Source organism: Acinonyx jubatus, chromosome B3 (assembly GCF_027475565.1).
Source record: "Acinonyx jubatus isolate Ajub_Pintada_27869175 chromosome B3, VMU_Ajub_asm_v1.0, whole genome shotgun sequence".
Classification (NCBI taxonomy): domain Eukaryota; kingdom Metazoa; phylum Chordata; class Mammalia; order Carnivora; family Felidae; genus Acinonyx; species Acinonyx jubatus.
The window spans coordinates 91,379,054-91,401,103 of record NC_069386.1 but is presented as its reverse complement, the minus strand read 5'-3'; the positions used below and the strand labels follow the sequence as shown (position 1 = coordinate 91,401,103).

The window sequence follows — 22,050 nt, the reverse complement described above, 5'->3', positions numbered from 1 at the left end:
TCAGATGGGGCCCCCAAATGTGGGGTGTGATGGCTGGCTGGAAGCTGGTGGGGCAGGAGGTGAAAGAATTTACCTGAGGCAGAACAGACGAGATAGAAGTTTATTGAATACACTACAAGTGAGCAGCAGGGAGGACAGAAGAGGAGAGGTGGTTGGCAAGGAGGTAGTGAGTGGGGACTGTTTTTAAAGGGGGAAGATGAGGAGATATGGTAATGTATGGAATTTTCCCTTTTTTTGATAAGTGGGCCTGGTTGCTTACAACCATTGGTCAGTTAGGGCCTATGGTTATTTTGAAGTGGGCCTTTTCTACATTCCATTGCTCAAACCTGTTTGCCTGATAGCAGCTTCTACAATGCACAGACTCAGATTTGACCAGACAGCTTTAAGGAACTAAGTCTGACTTTATGAAGCTTGAAGCCAATAAAGCCCCTTGGAAATGTTAGCCTGATACCTTGCTTACAGGGTTCCTAGCAGTCTTAACAGTTGAGTAAAGAACGTCCTTTCCTGGAAGGTGCAGGAACCTCAGGATATTTTGGGAATCTCAAGAAGAAGAATTCACCCAAATCTACAGGTATTACAGGCAGGTCTGATGGCAAATATTTGGCTTGGCTTCTGGCCTAGAGAGGCTACTAAAAGTCAATCTAGAGATGCCTTATTAAAAGTTCCAGCAAAACAGATTTTAAAAGATATATATATGATCAATCACTATTCTTGCTGAGCTTTTGTAAATAATTAGGCCATGTTTATTACAATTGGACTTCTTTTACAAATGAATTAATCTTGACTTGGCTATCTGTGATTAAAAATGAGGATAAATATAGACAGAAAATGTTTCAATAACACATCTTTGTAGATACTAGATTGTAAGCACTCAAGACTCAAGACACTGAGTTTGAAATTTGCTCCAACCATTAACATATTTTTCTTTTTTTTCCATTAAGGTGCCTCTTATTAATTACCTGATTGCTTGCTAAACAAAACAGAGTGTATGATGGCTAACACCACTGGATATATACCATTAAGGCCTTAAATGACTCTCAAATTGGCATTAGATATTTTAACTGCTGCACAAGGTGGAACACGTGCTATCATAAAAACAGAATGTTGTGTACATGTTCCAGATATCATAAAAATGTAACTGGATTGCTAAAAGATATAAATACTCAAATTGGTGCTTTAAACAATCTCTCCCTTTCCTTTAGTGATTGGTTAAACTCCTGGACTGGAGGAAGACTTTGGTTATCTATCAAAGGCCGTTTTTATTGGGCTTCTTGTTCTCATAATGTTAACCTTATTTTATTGTTTTTCCAGTGTCTCCCTGCTTGTTGCCAAGACTCCTTCACTGCCATAGATTCAAGCCAACAGATGATCCTTCTACTCAAGAAGGTGCATATATTTGTCTACCTTGGATTGGCTGCCTCTGCTTCTGGTAACTTTTACATATAAGTTCCTCAACTGACCAGTGTTGACCCATAGGTAGCAACATCTCCACACCTCTATTCAGCAGGAAGAAGTTCAGGAGATAAGACCTTCCACTCTCAGCAAAATTAAAGATTTGGGATCAAAATTGTTCAGAGGGGAATGGTGTGGAGAACAAAGGCAGAAGGAAATGTATATGAAATTAAATTTCCTTATAACCTGCAGCCCATTGACAAATACTTGAGACAGGCAGAGTATGACTTTCCTCCAGGAACTCCCAACTGTCTTAATGTCAATGCTTTACTAGAAGAAAAAACAACCTTAGCTTGACAATAGCCAGGCTGGAGGATCCTTTGAGTCTTCTTTAGCATATGAAAGTCTTTCTGGAAATTTCTTCCTTTGTCTTTACCACCCCCAACTCCAAAGGATATCATCAATTGCTCCTCACAATCCCAGGGCAGCTCTTTTTGCCCACAGGTCCTGTCCCTGTGCTTTAATAAAAGCAGTTTTGTTTTGTTGTTGTTTTTTTTTTTTTTTTTGCACTGAAAATTCTCAAGAATTCGTTCTTGACTGTTCCCTCCTGAACCCCACATCAAATCACATCAATGTGAACACTATTTTATAAGCTAAAAGGAAGGAGCCAGTGGAAGTCAATAGTGTAAAAAGAAATCAAGTAATTAGTGAATAAATATCCCAAAGGAGACAAGAGGAGTGTTTGTGATGCATAGCACCTCAAACATAGTGAGGACCCAATTAATGTTTATTCTTAGATCAAAATTATTTTCCTCCCAACTATTCAGATCTCCAAATTAGTGATGTTTTACTTTATTTTATTCTGCATTTTACATTACATTTAATAAAATGATTTTCTGTCCCATGTTAGTGACCTGATTTTGATATGCATAATCATAATAAAAATATTAACTACAAGGGTACCTGGGTGGCTCAGTCATTTGAGGGTCTGACTCTTGATTTTGGGTCAGGTCATGATCCCAGAGTCATGGGATCAAGCCCTGGGTAGGACTCTACACTGAGCTTGGAGCCTGCTTAAGATTCTCTCTCTCTCTCTCTCTCTCTCTCTCTCTCTCTCTCTCTCTCTCTCTCTCCCCCCCTCTCCCTCTCTCTCCCTCTCTCTCCCTCTCTCTCCCTCTCTCTCCCTCCCCCTCTCCCTCTCTCTCCCTCTCTCTCCCTCTCTCTCCCTCTCTCTCCCTCTCTCTTCCTCTCTCTCTCTCCCTCTCACTCTCCTCTTCTCCCCCTCTTGTGCTCTCTCTCTCTCTGAAATAAATAATAATAATAACTACCACTTAATGAGCGCTTAGTATGCGCTTCATAGAACATCTGATCCCTTACAAAACTGTACTGAAGTCAATTTTATTTACAAACAAGAAAATTGAGACTCAAACATATGAAAAATTCACTTGTGTCATACAGTTAGTAAATTGTGGAGCCAGATTTTGAAGCCAGGTCTGAGATCAGTTAAAAATTTGTGTGTGTGGTTTTTTTTAAGTTTATTTATTTATTTTTGAGAGAGAGGGAGAGAGAGAGGAAGAGAGAGAGAGAGCAAGAGGGGGAGGGGCAGAGAGAGAGCCTCCCAAGCAGGCTCCACGTTGTCAGTACAGAGCCTGATGCAGAGCTCAAACCCACGAACTGTGAGATCATGACCTGAGCTGAAATCAAGAATTGGATGCTTAAATCACTGGGCCACCCAGGCACCCCTAAAAATTTATGTTCTAACTTCAACTACCTCCATTTTTACCTCGGTCTGTACTAGAAAATACTAGAAAGTTAATTTTTTTTCAGGCTTGCCTTTTAACTCAGTTGAGAGTCCCAGTTGGGCAAAGCATCCTGTGATGGGAGCTGAAACTACCCCCTCAAGTAACTAAACTGCCCGGACTTCAGCAAGACCCTGCATGATTGACCCCAAGACAAAGATCAACCTGACATTTACTGCCTGCCTAAATGTACCCACTGACCTTTGTCCCACATTTTATTTATATGAACCTAGACATATTTTCAGCACTTTGAAAATAGTCATTGGGACACTAGTCTGCTGTCTTCTTGGTGCTGGCCTTACTGAATAAATTTCTTTCTTGTTTCACCACTAAAAAAAAAAATCTGTTTTCCAAATCACTATGGTCTATTGCCTCTCATATAATTTGTAAATATAGGCCTTTCTTGAAACTTTTCTGTGTAAGTTTTAAAGGGAAATAATTTAGATATTGGTACAAGGGGAAAAAAACAATTCACAATTACAATTAAAACCAAATTGATTTGTTTATTCCTCAAAATTGAGACAGGTTTCAACCTTGTTAACCATAGAATATAGTTTACTTTTCTCATATAGCGAAGACATTTTCATTTGTCACAGGTCTAAAATACAAACAATACAGGGCAATTATTGCTACCAATCTTAAAATTTTGTTTAAAATGCCTCTTACAAATGATTTCTATCACAATTGCAACTTAATTTTTGAATTTAATTATATAAAAAGAATATTTCATGAGTTTTGATGTTGGAAATCATTTATGTATTGAAATTGGTTGGTGGCATGCTTAAATTTCAGAAATGAAGATACAATTGCAACCATAAGGCATAAAATGGGAATTTTCAATGGAGAGGGAAAATATTATTTTAAGTTGAATTTATCTGAAATGCAGTGTGAATTTTTCTTAACTGTAGGACCATATGAAGGACTCATAATAACCTTGTAAAACATTACAGAAGGACAATGGTTTTCTTCAATTATCACTAGGTGTCAAAATCCTGAAATCCCAATCCCAAGGCAAAACAGCATGTAGGTGGAAATTACCAGATTAACTATATGCACATCCAGCCCCTGTGAGAATAGGATTCTCAAACATCTTCTCTGGAAATCACTCTTCATAAGCAGGAGAGAAAAAGAAACAAAACAAAACAAAACAAAAAAACCTAATTCAAAACACGTCAATTAAGATCCTCCTCAGGAAAAAAAGAAAAGCTTAATTTCGGTTTGAGAGACTCCTCCTTAAGACAGGTAATTCAAAATGATCTGCCTGTATTGGTTTCTCCCTTGATTTCTTGTTCTTGCGTTCCCCCCAATTGATTGGCCCCTCTCTCTGCAGGGCAGAGCTAGCAGCAGAAGCACTATCAATAACGTCACTAACAGCCTGATCTAGAGGTACACTGTGACCCTGACTTCAAAGACCAGGTCAGTCCATTTCCTTGATGCTCATCTCTTCTAGAGCTTTTGTGTGGTGGCTTTTAGTCTGCCTCCTGGCAGAGGTCAACTCTAAGAGAACAGGGCAGCCAAGAAGAGTTGAAAATAGGAGTGAAAAGGCCTTCAAAGTAAGTGAGGGTTTACATTTTACAGAATCTCTTTTTGTTGGTTTATCAGGACACCTTTGCCTCAGTGAAGTACAGCCTAGATATTATTGAAGACCACAATATTCCACCTTTCTTCTCCCATGCTCCGTGTCCCTCCTGGGCAATAAAGCTCTTGGGGAAACAAAGAAAATATATGTTGGCATATATATTTTACAGCTGGGGCACAAAGAAACATTTGCTTTATGAAGGGGGTGGGGAGGCAGGGAGGGCAATTGGGAAAGAAGAAAGAATAAAGACCACTCGGAACAAGTGAGGCATTTTTAAAATGAAATTTACTAAAATCATAGCCAAGGGGCTCACATCAGTATCTGTCTGAGAAAGGAACTGTTTATCTAGGCCCTGATTTTTTAAAAAAAGTGTGACACTCATCAGAAAAGAAGTTAGACTTCCCACTTCATCAGAGAACCCAGAGATTCTCTTCATGCTAAGGACAGGAGACACTTGGAGACACCACCCTGGACATGGATGTTGGCCTTATGATAATGGGCACTGTCAATGGGAAGCTCTCACCAAATGACGAACTGGACTGTAGGTTTCTGAGGGTCTCATAGTGGGCAGTAGGAAGAGGCTAATATGGGGCAGCTGTTCAGTAAGGGCTCTACCTATGTACTTTGCTTATTAAAAGCCACTATTGTAACCATATTTTGTGGTCACAGGTCATGTTCTACCTACTATATGTGCATTATTTCCCAATTAACACAACAAAGCATCATTTGGCATACTATCATTTAGTAATGCTGGAAGCTATTTTTTTCTGGCTTAATTCTGGGCCTCACCTTTTAAATCTTCATAATTTAGTTAAACTTCCTCTCTTCCAAGATGGCTGAACTCTAGGGTTTTCTAAGGGAAGTGATGGTGAAGTAAAAATAATAAGCACATTAGGTCACTTTCTGCAAAAGTTTCAGCACACGTCCTACTCAATTTAGGAGGCAGGGGTGAAATTGCGAAGTAAAACCACAGTCATTATGTAGGGATCAAAACAGAAACCTTCAAATGCTCAGTGAAGACTCAGGAACAGCAGCCAAGGCCTGCGACTGGAAGAGAAAATGAGCAGACAAAATAGGACTTAAGAATCACGCCAGTCCAGTCTAATTCCAGGGTACAGTACCTTCTAATTAACATGGTTGTTAAGGATACACTATCAGGGGTGCCTGGGTGGCTCAGTTGGTTGAGTGTCCGACTTCGGCTCAAGTCATGATCTCATGGTCCGTGAGTTCAAGCCCTGCATCTGGCTCTGTGCTGACAGCTCGGAGCCTGGAGCCTGCTTTGGATTCTGTGTCTCCCTCTCTCTCTGACCCTCCCCCTCTCATGCTCTGTCTCTCTCTGTCTCAAAAATAAATAAACATTAAAAAAATTTTTAACAATATACTTTATCAGACACCTCTTGGAATGACTGGAAGCCATTGCCTTTTACCTAAAACACTGTGTCTCCTGACCTTTGTGATGGAGGGCTGTATATATCCATGCCCAGTTCAATGAGAATGTGACTTACTACATAATGTAATTTAAAGGTTCACTGACCCAAATATAAACCCCACCAAGGAAATGTAACTAGTTAGTGATTATCAGCCAAGACCCTGGGTCCCCAAGAAGAGCAGCTGCTGCTGCTCTCTGGAACAATGAAATGTAACACTAGAAGGTAGACCAGATCACCACCGTAGGCAGTGTTTGTGAACCGGGAGCCAGTGGCTCCTGATTCCACTGATTAGCGGCAAATGCTGTGTGTAAAAAGTACAATGTTATTCTCAGGACAAAACCAAATCATTAATGAGACATACAACCAAATATTAAATCAGATCAGGCCAGGGATAGAAAGAATGCACCTGGCACAACTGGTTTTGCTGAGCCAGCTCAGCAAGGAGGGTCTGTCACCCCCAGGAGTGTTCATTGACCTCTAGCAACCACAGGGACACATGTTGAAAGAAGACTATAGCACACAATTTTGCCAGTTGACCCTGGCATTATATATTTTTAAGTGATCTAATAAATTATGACCATCAAAAGTAGGTGAATCAAATGCACAAATTTTCCATTTTTAAAATACACCCAGACAAATTTGTAGAGATTGAAAATAAATTCAAGGTAATTATCTGGGATCTACTGTAAAATAAATATTGTACCGACCAGTTAAAACAGTCAAGGAAGGTTTTATTCAAGACTATTGCAATGGGGAAGAGAGACTGACCTCAACTGTGCTGAAATAAAAGACAGGGATGAACTAAAGGAAAAATCCTGGAGGATATTAGTCCTAGAGGATGTTAGGTGGTCAGTGAGGCCATCTGTGTTTGCTAATTGGTGCTTGGGGAGGTTAGGCTTCTATCCTCCCACAGAGACTGGAAGACTGGGGCCCTATCTTTCTCACCTGTCAAAAGAATAGGAAAAACAGAGTTACAGATTTACATTTCAATGGGGCAGAGACAGAATTTACAATGGCAAGTTTTGTCAAGTAAATGTTCTAAGAAAAGGGAGATCAGGGGTCTATTGACCAAAAGAAGCCTGTCTAAAATTTAGTCAAGCTGAGGGAACATTACCATTTTGGTCACTATGTTCAACCTTGGAAAGTACATGCTGAAAACTATTTGCATCTGGTTCAGTAAAGATTCACCCCCTCCCCTTTCCCATAATTCTATTTTGCAGGTTAATTGCTTCAGTGAATGATTATTCTTAAGGCAAACAGCAATCACACTAAAATCCTCTTTGCAAATGCTGTTTTCCACTTACAATTTAAATCTTCCTTGGGGACTTGCTACTACCCAAACACACATTTGGTATTTAAACTGAGAATACTATCCCACCTGGGTTAATCTTTCAAGAGGAGAAGATCCCAAGTTTAATTGTCCACAATGGCTATAGGAAAATCCTTTATGCAAAGGATTCTACTGTATGTAGGAAGCTTTTGACTCAGCTGGCATCTCAACTTAAAACTCTTATAATGCTTCACTTTCTTCATGTATCAGTCACCTGTCACTCAGTGGTACTAGAAAACAGGAATGAAAGATTTCTGACAACTGTTCTAACAAAAACATAATGAAATTCTTCTGATGGATCCCATTTTAACAGGTCATGGCATCCGATTGACAGGTCCAGCAATTCATTTGATTACTGGAGCTTTGCGGGGAAAAATGAGGTCTGAGAAGACCAACTGATAAAAAAGCACAGCAAAGGTCAAACAAATCAGAAAAATGGTCAGCCTAATGAGCCGCAAAATTATTTATTTGCTTGTAAAAAAGAAATTAGCCATAGGTCATCATACATAACCAATACCTGTCTTAGTTGATGGAACACATGATTTTCTAGACAAAACGAAGCAGGGTGGGGAGATTCACGTGTATAGCCTCTGAAGGGAATTATTGGATTTTTAATAATCTGAAAACCCTGGAAACATAGTCAGAGCCAAAATAATTAGGAAACCATTGTTGATTAAATTCAATATCATATCTGATGGGGCTTCTAGCTTGTTAAGTTGGTTACTGCACAAATAGGGGAGGGAAACACTGAATCCTAGTTCATCTTGTTATTTGGCTTCTATTTGTTCATGTCCATTGGAATGTGCCTAAGCTTACCTTGCTATCTCATGCCTCTGCTTTCAGGATAATCCACTTTTTTTTCTTTGCCTAAAATAAACTACTTTGACAATGGTCATTAAAGATCTGCTTATTTCTGGGGCGCCTGGGTGGCTCAGTCGGTTAAGCGACCGACTTTGGTTCAGGTCATGATCTCATGGTTTGTGAGTTTGAGCCCCCCCCCAGTGTCGGGCTCTGTGCTGACAGCTCAGAGCCTGGAGCCTGCTTCTGATTCTCTGTCTCCCTCTCTCTCTGCCCCTCCCCCACTCATGCTGTGTCTCTGTCTCAGAAATAAACATTAAAAAAAAGATCTGCTTATTTCTCTTGACTAGCTTTAAAGTATGTATTACATATTTCTTGATTTTTCTGTGTGGGTTGGCGATGAAGCTCTTGTTTCATTTTCATGCACATACCAATTTCCATATATAGGATATTAGTATGCCATGTCCTCTGTCTACCTTCAGAACAAGAGAGTACAGATTCCTATTCCTTTGTCCATTGATCAAATATGGTACAGAGGTAAGATCCAGCAGTATAATAAGCTCAGTGAAGGGTATTGCTTGCCTTTTCTTCAGTGTGGTGCTTAGCCTATATTTCAGTCCAACACCCTTCAAAATTTTTATGATTGAAGTATACTGGACATGCAATGGTACATTTCAGATTCACAACATGGTGACTCCATAATTCTATACATTAAGCAATGCTTACCACAATAACTGTAGTTACTATCTATCACCATACATTATTACAATATTATTAACTATACTCTCTATGTTATACTCTTCATCTCCATGACATGTATTTCATAACTGCAAGTTTGTACCTCTTAATCACCTCACCTATTTTGCTCATCCTCCTATTCCTTTCGCCTCTGCCAACTACCAGTTTGACATCTCATTTAGGCATTGTAAGCCAGTGTCTTTTTCTCATGTAATTACAAGTGAATGTAATTCTCCAAAATAGGACGAGATGCATTGTAAATAACCAAGGACATAGTAAGTACACAACAGAGGCAAAAAGACCTTTGATGCACATCAGTAAAACAAAAACAGACAAGTTCTGAATGTTTTCACTTTTTATTTTGAAATAATTATGAACTCTCAGGAAGTTGTAAAAGTAGTACATAGAGTCCCTGTACCCTTAACCTAGTTTCCCCCAGTAGTGACATCTTAACTGCAGTATAGTATCAAAACCAGGAAATAATTGAGACTAGTAAAATATTGTTAACTAGACTATTAACTGGACTGCATAATTCATTTTCACCACTTTTTATAGGCACATGCAGGTGTTTGTGTAGAGTGCTATGCAGTTTTATCCCTCATACAGATTTGTGAAACCACCACCACAATTAAACTCCTTCAGGCTGCTCATTTATGTTTGTTCTACTCCCCCACCCCATCCCAACCCTGTCCTTATCCCCTGGTAACCACTAATCTGTTCTCCACCTCTATAGTTTTATTGTTTCACAAAGGTTATATAAATGCAATCATATAGTATTATAACCTTTTGACATCTTTTCACTAGGAAGAATGCTCATGAGATCTGTTCAGGTTGTTGCATGTATCAATAGTTTATTCCTTTTATTGTTGAGTAGTATTACATTGTATGAATGTTCCAGAGTTTATTCAACCACTGAAGGACATTTGGGTTGTTTCTAGTTTTTGGTATTAAAAATAAAGCTGCTACGAACACTTGTTCATATGTTTTGTATGAACATAGGTTTTCATTTTCCCTGGGATAATTGCCTAAGAGTGCAATTGCTATTTCATAATATAAGTGCATGTTTAGCTCTATAACAAACTGTCATATATTTTCTGGAATGTCTGTGCCATTTTACATTCCCACCAGTAATATAAGAGATCTAGTTTCTCTGTATTATTGCCAACATTTGGTATAGTCACGATTTTTTTTAATGATTTTTTATTTTAGCTGTTCTAATAGGCATATAGTGACATCTCATTGCAATCAGACTGGATGTTTATACACTATGTTCCCATTAATAAATTACTGCCATCTACATTTTATCCAACATTCACCATTATAGATACATGCTACATCCATAAGCCTTTAGTTTTCCCCTACCCAACCTTTTCTATAGACCCATAATCTTACTGAATAACTATCTGTAAAACTGCCTTTAAATTTTTTTTTAAGTTTATTTATTTATTTTGAGAGTGACAGAGGCAGCACAAGTGGGGGAAGGGGCAGAGAGGGAAAGAGAGAGAATCCCAAGCAGGCTCCCCATTGCCAGCACAGAGCCCAATGTGGGATTCCAACCCACAAAACTGAATTCATGACCTGAGCCAAAACCAAGAGTCAGATGGTCAGCCGACTGAGCCACCCCGATGCCCCTGTAAAACTGCCTTTAATTTTATTATCTTTAATCACATCTCCAAAATATTGTCAGACTAGCTAGCTAGAGAAATGGAATTGTCTTGTGTTTAGAATTGCCAAAGTTAAGTGCCCAAAGAATCCATAAAGCATTCACCTTACAGATCTGATTTTTTTTTAATTTAATTTTTTTTTTTTTTTTTTTTTTTAGTTTACATCGAAATTAGCATCTAGTGCAACAATGATTTCAGGAGTAGATTCCTTAATGCCTCTTACCCATTTAGCCCATCCCCCCTCCCAACAGATCTGATTTTTTAATGAAATATTTACAGGCTTTCAGGTAGGAAAGAGAATGCTTTAGGGGAAGTTTCCCTTAGACTAGTAGCCAGGGATTCTATGTCCTGTCAGAAAAGTGAGGGCCATTATGTTATGGGAGAGAGTTTGGCACTAAGGAATGGAACTGATTTTATTTGTCCAGATAGAAGACAAATGAGGATATGCTATCCAGGTGTGGTAAAATCAAAGCAGAAACTAAGATTTTATTCTCATAGCTCCTGAGAAACCTAGGAAATCAAACAGGTGTGGTGATGCCTTCCTGGCTACGGCAGCTCCATAATGGGTACTTGAATGGGTCCTAAATGAAAAGGCTGTTCAGTACAATCCACTCATTTGTTATACTGTCTTGACAATCTATCACCATGGGATCAGTGAGGTTGGGGAACAAGTTCTAATTGTGCAAATAATTTAAATACTGAAGAGCTGTCATCCATTTTCCACATCACATATACTTTCATAATGTTCAACACACTGCTCCAAACCCAAGTAAAATCCATACAGTAAAAATATTCTTAAAAAAATTTTTTTTAAATGTTTATTCACTTTTTGGGAGACAGAGACAGAATGTGAGCAGGACAGGGGCAGAGAGAGAGGGAGACACAGAATATGAAGCAGGCTCCAGGCTCTGAGCTGTCAGCACAGAGCCCGACACAGGGCTTGAACTCACGAACCGTGAGATCATGACCTGAGCCGAAGTTGGACGCTTAACCAACTGAACCACCCCGGTGCCCCATAAAGTAAAAATATTCTTTACAAATCTGTGCTGAAATTCCTGAAAGGTATATTGTTTGGGGTGGACAGGGAAGGAGGATGAATTCTGTGGCTTTAAATCAGAAAAATAATGAATCTCCTGCTGAGCTCCACTCTAGCAGAATTAAAAAGAAAAAAAAAAAGACTGTAGGGGCACCTTGGTGGCTCAGTGGGTTAAGTATCTGACTTCTTCTCAGGTCATGATCTCGCAGTTCATGAGTTCAAGCTCCACATCAGGTGAGCATGAGCCCTGCCTCTCTCTCTTTCCCTCTTTCTCTCTGCCCCATGTGGGATTCTCTCTCTCTCTCCCTCTCTATGCCCCTTGCTCACTTGTGCCCACTCTCAAAGAAATAGATACCATGTCAGAACAGAAACACTAAAAAGAAAGATTCATAAGGGTGTTTGGATGGATCATTTGGTTAGGCATCCAACTTCGGCTCAGGTCATGATCTCGCATTTTCGTGAGTTGGAGCCCCACGTTAGGCTCTGTGCTGACAGCTCAGAGCCTGGAGCCTGCTTCAGATTCTGTGTCTCCCTCTCTCTCTGCTCCTTCCCTGCTCATGCTCTATCTCTCTCAAAAATAAACATTAAAAAAATAGGGAAAAAAAGGAAAGATTCATAGATTAAAAAAAATATAACTGAATTAAAATGTTTACACCTAAGAAAAATCTTCACTTTTTGAGTTAATATCTGCTTTTCTAAGAATGGAGCTTAAAACTTGCCAATATGGATTGCCAGTATACAGTTTGCTATATAACACACAACATTATCTCATTTGAAACTTGAAACTCAAAATCAATTTAAACAGATTGAAAACAATTTTGTTGTTTTTAAAATTGTGTGTTTGCATATGTCTGTGTATGTGTACTCATTAATGATCTCCTAACCAATCTCAAGTCTCACTTGACACATCACATCTGGCATTTAGGAATTTGATGAAATTGTACCATCCTGTATCCCTACATTATAAGCAAACAAGAGATTTCAAAAGAACCTCAGGAACATAATGGTTATAGAAAGAGATATGTGAAGTAGGGGTGGAAGGGTAGATGACAGAGATGACAGGGGCAGAGAGAGGGAGGGAGGATCTGAAGCTGGCTCTGCACTGACAGCAGAGAGCCCAATGGGCTGGAACCCACCAGCATGAGATCATGACTTGAGCTGAAGCTGGATATTTAACCAACTGAGCCATCCAGGTGACCCACATGTAATGGTTTTAAAGGGACAGAATTAAAAATTAGAGTGTAGTCTGACTAATTTATGTTTTAATACAAATTCTAAAGAGACACTTTTAGAAATACATATTCTAAGACATTCGATTGTTAGCATAAAAGGTGATTTGAGAAATGGCAGCTTTCCCTGAAGTATAACCTTAGGAAAACTAACATCTAAAATTTTGTTCTGAATTTTGTAGAGAAAAGAACATTTCCTTCAATGGCTTAGTTGAAGTCTACTATTTGTGTGTCTATGGCAGCATAACACTGTTCCCATTATTATTCTTTGAATAGTTGACTAGAAGTTTGAGGGTAAGGAATAGATCTATCTAGATATTCAAGACCCAAATGACTCACACTGTTCATTGACAGTGAACTTGAGAGATATACGGTATCACTAGGAACCTGCCTTCTTCACACGGCATCATATTTTCTGATAACTCTGAGAACACAGTACTCAGAATATCTATTTCTGGTTTGTTTGGGATTTTTGTGGAGTGTGCAGTGTGGAGTGTGGAATCAGTGCGCTCATATGCTCAGACATATTCAAGAGAGAATTCATGCTATTTCTATATTTTTTGCTAATCTGAAGTGATGAGTTTCAATATTGACTTAAAAGTTTTTTTTCACATAATTATCCTAAACCATAAGTAGCACCTTAGCCTTTAAAGTCAAAATGTTGAGAGACGAATAATGGAAACTTATATTAAAAGATAGTGGCCGCTAAGGCAAATAGAACAGCTTGTAATTAATGGAATTTTTCACTCCACTCAGATAAGATGTTAAGAATAGAATTAAGAGAATCATAAAACTGTTATGATGATGACTTTATTAGAAAATAAAAATGACATTATGGTGATATTTAAAGCATTACCATAGAAGACTATTTTATTACAAATATACATGCCCCTTTAGGCACTGTTCTTTTAGCTGTCCTAGGCTATTGCTCAGTCAAACTAATAAGTCTGAACTGTTTTCTAATTCCTGTATAAAGATGAAGGTATTGGAAACTTATCATGAATACTAAAAAAGAAATATAGGCACTAGGGAAAATGCACCTGTGCATTGCTATTCTCTGTCTGACTCTCTAACTGCCACCATTAATATTTTTTGTGTTTCTCACAGCTGTCAGAATGTGCTGGCTTCTGCTTTATTCTCAGCGCCTAAACACATCTTTTCATACTACATGGTTTGCATGCTAATATGTTCAAGCAAGGCATATTCTTCACTCTAATTTTGATCTTATCAAAGGAAAGATAAGGATTTTAAATGCTACAACCATTCATACTAATTAGAAGAACTATTTAACAGCCAGCCTTAGCTTTCTCAAAGACTAAGACATAAATAAGAAATAGGCCTTATAATTAAACTGATAGCAATAGCACAGAAAAATTTTAAATGTCCGCATTGTTTTTTTTATGTTTTAAATCCAACTGGGTAGTATTTTCAAGTAATCAGAAGTCATGTGATATTTATACAAGATATGATCATAGGAGTTCCAAGCTAAATGCTACTCCAGAGATCATTTAGTACAACTCCGTAATTTCATGAATGAGGAAGTTTGGAAGAAGTCAGAAGTCTCACCCAAAGCCACACTGAGTTAATGGCAGAGTCAAGACTTGAACTCATGGTCTTCTGTCTCCCAGCCACACAATATAAGTTAAAATCAAACAGAAGAAAAATATAAATCATTTAAAAAATTAGAGCACATAAAAGATATTTTTAAATTGTCTTGTTCTATACAAAATATCTAAGTCACAATGATTAAGTTTTTCTTCCTTATAAATGTTTTATTTGTGCTTTTTGATCAGAAGTCATCACATCACCTCTGCCACATACCATAAAATTTTAACCTATACCTCGTCAGAAGACCTATAATTGATCAATGTTCCACTTGTCAAAATATCACCCTATCCTAGTGTGGCCCTTTATCACTTGATTTGGAATATTGATCATCTCAATAGTTACAGAGGCTTTCCATACCTAACACGCCTCAGGGGATATAACCTTAAACAAATATATGGAATATTAAATAACTCACTACATTTAAATCATTTGGCTCACTGGAAGCGTAGGGCCTACCCATAGACCGTTTAGGTTAAGTACAAACTGGGATTTCCAAATGCATTAACCTCTACAGTCTTGAAATGTGAATTGGGTAAGGATCAGACCTAAAAACATACTGAGCATGCTTGCTGCTTTAATCATCTAGAAGGGTCTACATGTAAACGAGAAGGAAACATTTGATATAATGCTGTTTGGAAAAGGATTACTAGAGAATGTTCAAATCAGTGATTTTATAAGTAAAATAAGCTAAATTGATAGTAAGATTGTATATGTAAAAATTTTGTGGAGGCGAATAGGCTAACTGTGTACTATATACTTACATTGAAAACATTTGGGATACTGTGTAAGAAAAAGCTGTGGAGGAAGCTAAAGAAATTAACTGGATTAAAAAAAAGAATGATGAGAATCTATGAATTTTCTACAAGATAGGAGAAAAATTTGTAAGTATTGTTAGCTGGAAATTTTGTTTAGCTATAAAGTCAAATAGGGTGGGCCTCTCTGGTTAAAGGATTTATTAACTTCTCATATCTTATGTTAAGTGGATATTTGGAAGGGTCAGTAGAACATTGACAAACTGGTAGAAGCTAAAAATATCTCCTGCATTAGTAAATTAGTGACATATCCTCAGAAACAACATGTCACCAATTCATTGCATTGAACTACTTGGAGTTATATACAAAATATACAAATGTAGTACAGAAAAATAAAGCCTGAGAAAAAAGTAATGAGGAAGGACCCACAATAAATAAAATACACATTAGGTAACTGGCCATGATATACTTAAACAATATGAGAATCAATAAATCTTGTGTTTGCCTTTTGGTCTGATCCCTGTGAGGTATGAAAGGAAGTAGAATTTTCACTTCCATTTGAAAGGAAATTTGGAGAAACAGACAAGGTATAATTTTCCTCTGTTGAGACTAAATTGTGTTCTCAGATACTAAGTTTCTGAGAACAGAATAAAAATATCTAATAAGCTTCTTGCATCACACATTTCACTCATATAATTCCTGCTTTTTATAGTCAATACACAATAAAAACCAACATAGTTTCCATTCTGTTTTGACTGGGGAAAGAAGACAATGAGTTGATAACTTCAATTTGGAAGAGATCCATGGCCTAAAAATTCAAAGTAATTTTGTATATTAACCCCTCCGTTTTTGATCATCAAACTAATCTGGTAAAGAATCTCAGAGATATAGAAATGTCAAATGACTTAATTACTCTATTATGTGTTAAAGAAAAAAGAGGAAAACAAAACACTCCTCTCTTGACCTTGTACCCTTCAATTCAACACCAAGTTTTCCATGCAAGTTTTCCATGCAAGTTTTCCATGCAAGTTATCCTAGATTCCAAATTTTTTGTCATATCCCATATCAAACTGATCTGGCCTGGAATTATCTGTTCAGTGTATAATCTCTTCTCACTAGGAAGGCACTGCTTTATGGCATGGCTTTGTTGTTTATGGTCTAGCTCTGGCAATAGTCTCCATCACAGTGTGCTAGAATGACCATTATACATACAAACCTGATTCTCACTTCTTTTCTTAAAATCTTTCAATTATCTCTTGTAGATTAAGGTCCAAATTACTAAATATAGCATATAGGACTCTACAACTGGGGTTCAACCAACCAAGAGCTTCTTAATCTCTTTTTGTTCCTTTCCCCTCACTGTCTTTGAATTCTAACCTCTACTATGTTGAATCTCTTACAATATCCAGAAAAAGCCTGTTAAGGAAATCTGGTAAATCAAAAACAATCTCTTTTTTGCTTGTTTTCTCTATTTTGCATAAGAAAATAGTTCTTCAATTTTTTATTTTTTATTTATTTATTTATTTTTAGTTCTACTTCAATTTTACACACATACTACTAATTTAATCAGGACACATATTCTTCTTTACTAACATTTTTTTTTTAATTAAAGCATGAAATTTACAAGTCATATCCATCAATGAATGTAACATAGCCAATGTTACATTCTTCCCCAAAGAGATTCTGGTGATTGAAATTTTCTTCATTTACTCATGTAATTATTTTCTTTATCTATTTCTCCAAGAGTCTTAGCACAGTTGGGGGAAAACTATATCTTACTCATTTTTTTATCTCCTGGACCCAGCACATTGCTCTACAAAGCTTTATTGAATGAAACAATAAATGGATACATGAATAAATGAACAAAAGAAAAGCCTGAGAGTTTTTTGGCAAGACTTCTTGCAAAGTTTCTTATTCGTCTCATTCCCATTGACCAATACAAGAGAAAAATAAATAATAGAAAGCAGTCAATAATTACAAAGTGAATCTTACCAGGCTAGAGTTATAAGCTTTGTTCAGACCTCACTGACAACCGTATAGTGAACATTTTTTGAAAGATTAATTCTAAAGCAATGATGGCATATACTGTAAGTTCTTGATGTAATTGAAGTAAAATTCCCAGAAGATAGACCTATTATTTCACTTGTGTTTATAATTGCCAAATATCTTATGCATTTGGTCTTCCTTTGTGTTAGTAACAAAATTTCACTTTTTATTATGTGATATTAAAAATAAAGGGATAAAAGCCAAGTTGGGAGACTTCAGAATTTAATTTCAGGTGGTTGCCTAGAAAAAAAAAAATCACATTTTGTTTTTAAGTAACTACATTTGAGCTCCAACATTTCAATTTAGTAAAGTCTCTCTCAGAACTCATTAAAAAAAAGTAGGTTAACTGTTGAACAGTGAAATTTAATTAGCACGTGAGTTTTAAAAGTTTTTTGTAATGGATCCCTGGACCAGATTTTGTGCTTTAACAGAGACATTTATCAGCCACATGCCAAGTTTTTAAGTGATCTCAGATAAATGATAAGGAGGACAGTCCTAAAACATATTAGTTTGTAATATTTTATTGATTAGGATACTAGATATCTATTTTAAGCAAGATCAAAATAAAAATGGCCTAAGCAAACTAGGAAAATTTTCTCTGACAGATAAAAAATTTTCTCTGATCTTTTCTCTAAAAGTCTTCTAATTCACTGCTCTGTGATCTAGAGTGTTAACCTTGGCTGAATGTTCTAAGCTGGTTCATCACTCACACATCTGAGTTCCAGCCTGCAGTAAGGGAAAAAGAAGTGGCTTCAGTAGCTCTCACATTGCTTTAGGTCATCCTGTTAGCTGCAAAAGATGCTGGAGAATAGAGAACCCACACTTAGCTGCAAGGGGGCTAGAGAACCTGGTATCTCTAGCTTGGAAGCAATGTGCCCACCTAATATTTGTGGAATGGTAATACTAAAAAAAAAAGGAAGAGTGATGGATAGTGAAGGGCAGTGAACAGTCTTTATCACAAATGTGCAACCTCAAAGACATAAAGGTTTTCTGTAGAGAAATAAATTTCCAGTTTGCACCTTCTTGGGATGAATCAGTATTTTAGAATTAAAGAAGTTAAGCAAGAATGCTAAAAACCTGGAATTCTTTCCTGGCAGCAATTAACCAGATGAAGAGGATATAAGCATTTTGTCCACTGTCGCATGTTTCAATCTATGGCTCATATGTAGTTCAGTGATGTGCAACGTGGGAAAAGAAAACGGAAAACAGAAGCAACAATAGCAACATTTGAATTGTTAAATCTTATTGCACAAGTATCCCCCACTTTTCTAAACTCTGAGTTAACTCACTCACTTTTATAAAAGAACATTAGACCTACTTTTGCTAACCAAAAGAAATCTCAAGACGATTTTCACCTTTTGGGAAAAAGGTGGAGGGTGACAATAGTGTTTAGCATTTGTTTTATATCACGCCTTGATAGAGGCAATGTGCATCCTGAGCACTGAGAGTGGCTCTCCCCAGCTCCTTTCTCAGGAACTACACCCAGGATCTCAGCATCAAGTTGCCATGGCTTTGAACTGTGTCTATGAACATCTGTGCTTTATCTCGATATATTTTGTGCATTTGTTAGCAAGATATGTGCTAAGGTATCAGAGAAGCCTAAGGTTATTTTTGGGTCTGGAAATGCTCAGAAATTTTTCCATATAAATTAATGGTAATTACTTCTTTGCTTTATGTCATTTTGGTCTATGGAAGGTTTTTTTAAAAACTCTCTACTTTTGGATAACGGAAAATCTCCTCACAGTACAAATCCTTTTCTTCAGAATGCTCAGATGGTGACGCCAATACCAACATGAATTACTAGGCTTAAAAAACAGGAAATCAAACCTCTCTGGAAGTTTGCGTAGAAGAGAAATGGGCTAGAGTTGTTTTGCACTACTCATTGTCCATTATAGTCACTTCTTAATGAAATTTCATGTCCTGATTTCATTGCAGTTGCTTTTTAGGAAGAGAAAACAACTCCTGGGAAAATGAAACTCTTTCAAGTTCTCCAACAGGCTTCTGTTGATCTAGCTACCACTGACTTCAGATGAACCAGATTTCCCTGCTTGTTTATCTAAATTCTCTATCACATGGTGACTAAAGCATATCTTCTGACGTTTCACACCGATCATTAGAAACACCTTTAGGCAATGGATGACATCAGAATAATTTGCATTAGAAACCCTATTATTCACTGAGATTAATTAACAGTGTGGTATTTAGGGAATTAGCGTTACAACTCCTCTTGTTGCTAGCTGTGGTTTGTGTCCCCTGCAGGGATGACACTGAATGAAATCTTGCAAGTCATTTCGAAATAAAATAACTCACTATGAGAAGTAAAATGTGCACTGAGCCAGTCCCAGAAAATACTTTAAAAAATTTCTTGCAAAGCCCCCTTGTTTGCATGTGTTAGATTTTGGTTAGCTTTGCTCTAATTATAAGTTTATTACCAACCTGAAAGTGTGAGAATCTTAGCAACTAGCTTTGAATACAAAAACGTTTTCTCCCAAACTCTCAATGGCTTTGTTAAAGGATTTGTTCTTTGAACTTCTTGGAACAGTAGCTGGTATTTCAGCCTGGTAATGTGTCCATTTGCCTCAGTCAGTCCTGGTTTCTGACTCTTGTTTCAATATAATTATTAATACTACCCCTTTTTTCTCCCCCAAATTGTCTCTGGTTGATAAATTATATAGTCCCTCTGACTATTGTGAACTTGAAGTTAAAGCATTTCTCTCTTTTTTTAATACATATTCTTAGATGAGCTTAGTAAGACTTGAATGTAATAATAACAGGTTTAATACTTGAAGTATATGAAATTTGAGAGTGGATAAGGCCACTTCTTCCCTCTAATCTGGCAAATCAGAGTTCAGGTATATTGCCAATTTAGACTTTAGGCATACACAGACTTGACGTTTGTAATGTTGGGCCATAAACGGATGGTCCAGAAAGAATTCTTGAAACATTTTTGGGTGCGAACAGTTGCTTTTATTACAGTACGGGGACACGGCCCATGGAAGAAAGAGCTGCATGTTTGCTGTATCATCTGGTGGTTATATGCTTAGTGTTCAGAGAGGAGGGGACTTGAAGGAGTTGTATCGGATCATAAATATCTTCTTCAAATTTCTACTCATAAAACTACTTTTGCAAGATTTTTCTGGTGCTTATCATTTAGCTTGATATTAAATATTGGTGAGTTGTACAGGCAGTCCTGAGACCCTTTAAGAATGTAGCAGGCAGCATGTATTTGATCCTTATTGGATCTTTGCAGGCTATAGGTCAGCTTTCAGGGCTAAAGGTGGACATGTTTTTGCTTCTATCTCTCTTCATTTTGAAGATTCATGGCATACTGGAATTTATAAGTTTGGTGAGACACACATTAGAATCGTGCACTTAGCCCATTGCAGGAAAACCAGGTTTTGGTGGAACTTTATTACATAACTCCTAAAGTCTTCAAAACTTTGGTGTCTGCTGAAAGAAGCTCATGTCTAGATGCTCACTCAGCCCCCACGTTGATTTGAATAAACTTGGGAATTTGAGAACTGAGTCACATGCTAGATTCTCAATAAATATTTATTCAGTTGAAAGCACCATTCTTTTGAAGTGTGCTTAGAGTTCACAAAGTATTTAACTTTTAAGGTATGCCTTGTCAAGAACAGTGAGGTCTGAGACTTTGTCTTACTTGTAAGTTAATAAGTGAGCCTCATGAGGGAGCCAAAGGCAAGCTGAGAGCACAGCAAAAGCTAACATTCCACAACCACCTTCCCCCCCCCCCCCCCCCAACAGGTGGGATGTGTGACATTCTTCAGGCGCTCCTGGCCACCCAAGAACAAAGGAAAGGGAAAAACAAATGGTTAGCTGATAGAGATCACAGACATGCAGGATATGAATCTCCATCAGTTTACAAATTACTTAATGATTTACAAGAAGAAAAGGCAGTCTCCAGAAACCTGTAGGCTCAATTTCCTGGAGCCCTAATATCACTCTCCCCTCCATAGATGTAGGGAACAAAGGCAAGAAGAAAATGTATAAAATTAAATTTCCTTATAACCTGCAGCCCACTGACAAATATTTGAGGCAGGCAGAGTATAACATTTCTCCAGGAACTTCCTACAGTTTTAATGTTAATGCTTTGCTAGAGGGAAAAACAACCTTAGCTTGACAATAGCTAGGCCTCCAGTATCTAATGAGTCCTCTTTAGCATGTGAAAGTCCCTTTGGAAAACTCCCTCTTGCCTTAATCCCCTCCTAACTCCCAGGTATATAATCTGTCACTCTTTACAATGCCAGTGCAGCTCTTTTTTGCCCAAAGGTCCTGTCCCCGTGCTTTAATAAAATAATCTTTTTGCACCAAATGCATCTCAAGAATTCTTTCTTGGCCGTTGGCTCTGGACCTCCACCATCACTCCAAAACTGGATCAAGCCTGCCGCAGTTTAATGGATGCTGACCAAAGATATGAGCCTGTTGGGTCAGAAAAGATCTATTGCTCATGGCCCAACAAGCAGCATAAGCTTCATGTTCATGTCAGTTCCTCTTGCTCCCTAACTCCCATGGATAAAATGTGGAGTGGTCCAGGTGAACAATGATCACATAGTGGATGTGCATCATAACTGAAGAACTCTGAGCCCATAGAACTCCAACCTTTCATAATGGGCTGCAAACAAAACTGC

At 37.6% G+C, this 22,050-nt stretch overlaps 1 protein-coding gene across 1 annotated transcript in view; it reads left to right on the top strand.

Moving 5' to 3' along the window:
* Positions 1-22,050, top strand: part of LOC128316170 (uncharacterized) — a 169,962-nt gene that overhangs the window by 109,186 nt on the left and 38,726 nt on the right. Inside the window, exons 3-4 of the mRNA XM_053225098.1 lie at positions 1,312-1,386; positions 4,522-4,607. Coding sequence (XP_053081073.1) covers positions 1,312-1,386; positions 4,522-4,575 — 129 coding nt within the window. The 3' untranslated portion in view covers positions 4,576-4,607. The remainder of the gene's footprint in view (positions 1-1,311; positions 1,387-4,521; positions 4,608-22,050) is intronic.